A 2,114-nucleotide genomic window follows, 5' to 3' on the forward strand; every position below is an offset into this window, starting at 1 on the left:
TTCACCGTCTTACCAGAGAACCCGGGGCTGGGTTTTTGTTTGTTTGTTTGTTTCGCTTTGTTTGTCTTTTTTTCCAAAAAAAAAAAAAAAAAAAGACACACCCGCAGAACCATAAATAATTTGGCGGCAATATATACACATTTAAATAATTAATTTAAATATCTTACACCTACTCTCGCCTTAAACTGTCCATCTGAAGAAAGGCCCCCGAGCGCCCAGACACCGGGGCGGGAGGCCAGGGGTCACAGCCTGGGCAGGAAGTGGGTGACCTTCATGGCGGGTGACACTCGGCTCCCCTTCTTCGTCTTGCCGTTCTTGCTCAGGGCGATGAAAGTGCCCGGGTACCTGTAGCTCTCGTATGCGTTGTAGTTGTTGGGAAGGAGGATCTCTTTGAACTTGCACTCTTCCGCGAAGAAGGGCTGGGAGGGAGAAGGGACGGCGTCAGGAGGGGCCACCTCCTGGCCAGGGAACCCTGAGGGCCACTCGTCAGGGGCTCCTTTCTGGCCCGGCCCTGCTCTGGCTGAGAGGTGTCTCCTGGGAAGCTGGGGACAGATGTGGCCAGCCCGCAGCAGCAGCTGGTGCTCCAGCCACCTGCCCTAAAGGCTCCCGTCCTGCGTCCTGGGGCTGGAACCCACCAGAGACGCTACAGAGAAGGGCTGCGGAGGGCATCTCTTGAGGGACTAGGAGGTGCCCACTCAGGGATGGCAGAAACCTCCCGGTTCCCCGTCCTGGGGCTCTGCCCCTCGTTCGCACTGGCCCAGTTCACCGCACTGCCTCAGGCCGCTTGTGTTTGGGGCCCGGGACGGTGGCGATCCTGTGACCCACACCACAGTCGCCATGATCCAGGCATCGGCCGGCCTGGAGAGGTCGCGAGCGATCCTGCGGGCGCCGCGGCCCCAGCCTGGGGCTCCGCCGGCCCCTGCGGTACTCACCGAGCCGTACAGCTTGCCCTTGCTGTTCATGGCCACGAAGAACCGGCTGGCCACTCCGAAGATGCTCACCACGCCCCGCTCCACGGGCGAGAGCTCCAGCAGGCCTGGGGGCGGGGCGCCGGTCACTCCGGGGCAGGGGACCCTGGCCCGCCCCACGCGGCTCGGACGCCCCTCCTCGGCCTGCGAGCCTCCGGGCCCCTCATTTCTGGGGTGCGGATGGATGCAAGGGTCCCCCCCCCACCCCCCGGGGCCCAGCGGGCGCGGACTCGCTGGCCTCTCTGCCCGGCCCCCGCGGCGGCCGCGCCCAGCCCCGGACCGTAGGACCCAGGCGGCCCCGCCGTCCCCGACCTGGACGCGCTCCCCGGGCCCCCGCGGGTGCCGCTGGCTGCGCCGCTCGTCCCGTGCCCACGGGCGCAGGCGCTGGAATTCGCCACCCAGAGCCCGGCTTGGCTTCCGAGGGCGGGGAGGCGGGGCTCGGCCGCCCGGGTGCGCAGCGGCAGTCCGCGCGGCGACTCCGGGGGGCCGAGAGCGCTCGTGTCCCTGCGCCAGAGGGGCCGGGACCCGAGCCGGTCCCAGCTTCCCACAGCCGCCGGCAGGTGCTGCCCCGGCCCCCGCCCCACTCACTGTCGCTCGTGTCCGCGTGCACGCCGCCGATGCGGCCGTCGGGGAGCACCTGGAGGTGGAAGCCGATGCCCACGTTGCAGTAGAGGCGCCGCAGCCGCTTGATGCCCAGCAGGTAGTCGCCGGCGCCGCTCTGGACGGCCGCCTCCTTGGGCTGCGAGGCCACCGGCAGGCGCGCCAACGAGCGCGCCACCAGGCTCTCCCAGCGGCGCTCCAGCTCGGCCCCCAGCGTGCCGTTGGGGGCGGTGGGTGCGGCGGCGGCCCCTCGGCCCGCCCAGGGCGCCAGCACGGCCAACAGGAGCGCCGGGAGCAGCGCCGCCGCGGCCGCCCGGGGCCCCGCCATCCCAGCCCTCGGGCCGCGCGTCCGTCAGTCGCGCCGTGTGCGCCCGGGACGCCGCGGGGCCGAGCTGCGCCGGTGGCGGCCGGCGGGAGCGCACGGCCGGGCCCGGGCGGGGAGTGCGCGGCCGGCGGAGGAGCGGGAGGCGAGCGACGGGGCCCCCGGGCGCAGGCAGCTACCCGGGCTGCATGGAGGGGCGGGCGGCGGGGCGGGACGCGCGGCCC

General features: G+C 70.9%; 1 protein-coding gene across 1 annotated transcript; it reads right to left on the minus strand.

Moving 5' to 3' along the window:
• Positions 1-242: 242 nt before the first annotated feature.
• Positions 243-1,896, minus strand: FGF4 (fibroblast growth factor 4). The gene is made up of 3 exons (XM_047823986.1): positions 1,557-1,896; positions 933-1,036; positions 243-419 (listed from the first exon to the last, which is right to left on the minus strand). The coding sequence occupies exons 1-3, from the start codon at positions 1,894-1,896 to the stop codon at positions 243-245; spliced, it is 621 nt and encodes a 206-aa protein (XP_047679942.1).
• Positions 1,897-2,114: the final 218 nt, after the last annotated feature.

Source organism: Prionailurus viverrinus, chromosome D1 (genome assembly GCF_022837055.1).
Source record: "Prionailurus viverrinus isolate Anna chromosome D1, UM_Priviv_1.0, whole genome shotgun sequence".
In the NCBI taxonomy this organism is placed as follows: domain Eukaryota; kingdom Metazoa; phylum Chordata; class Mammalia; order Carnivora; family Felidae; genus Prionailurus; species Prionailurus viverrinus.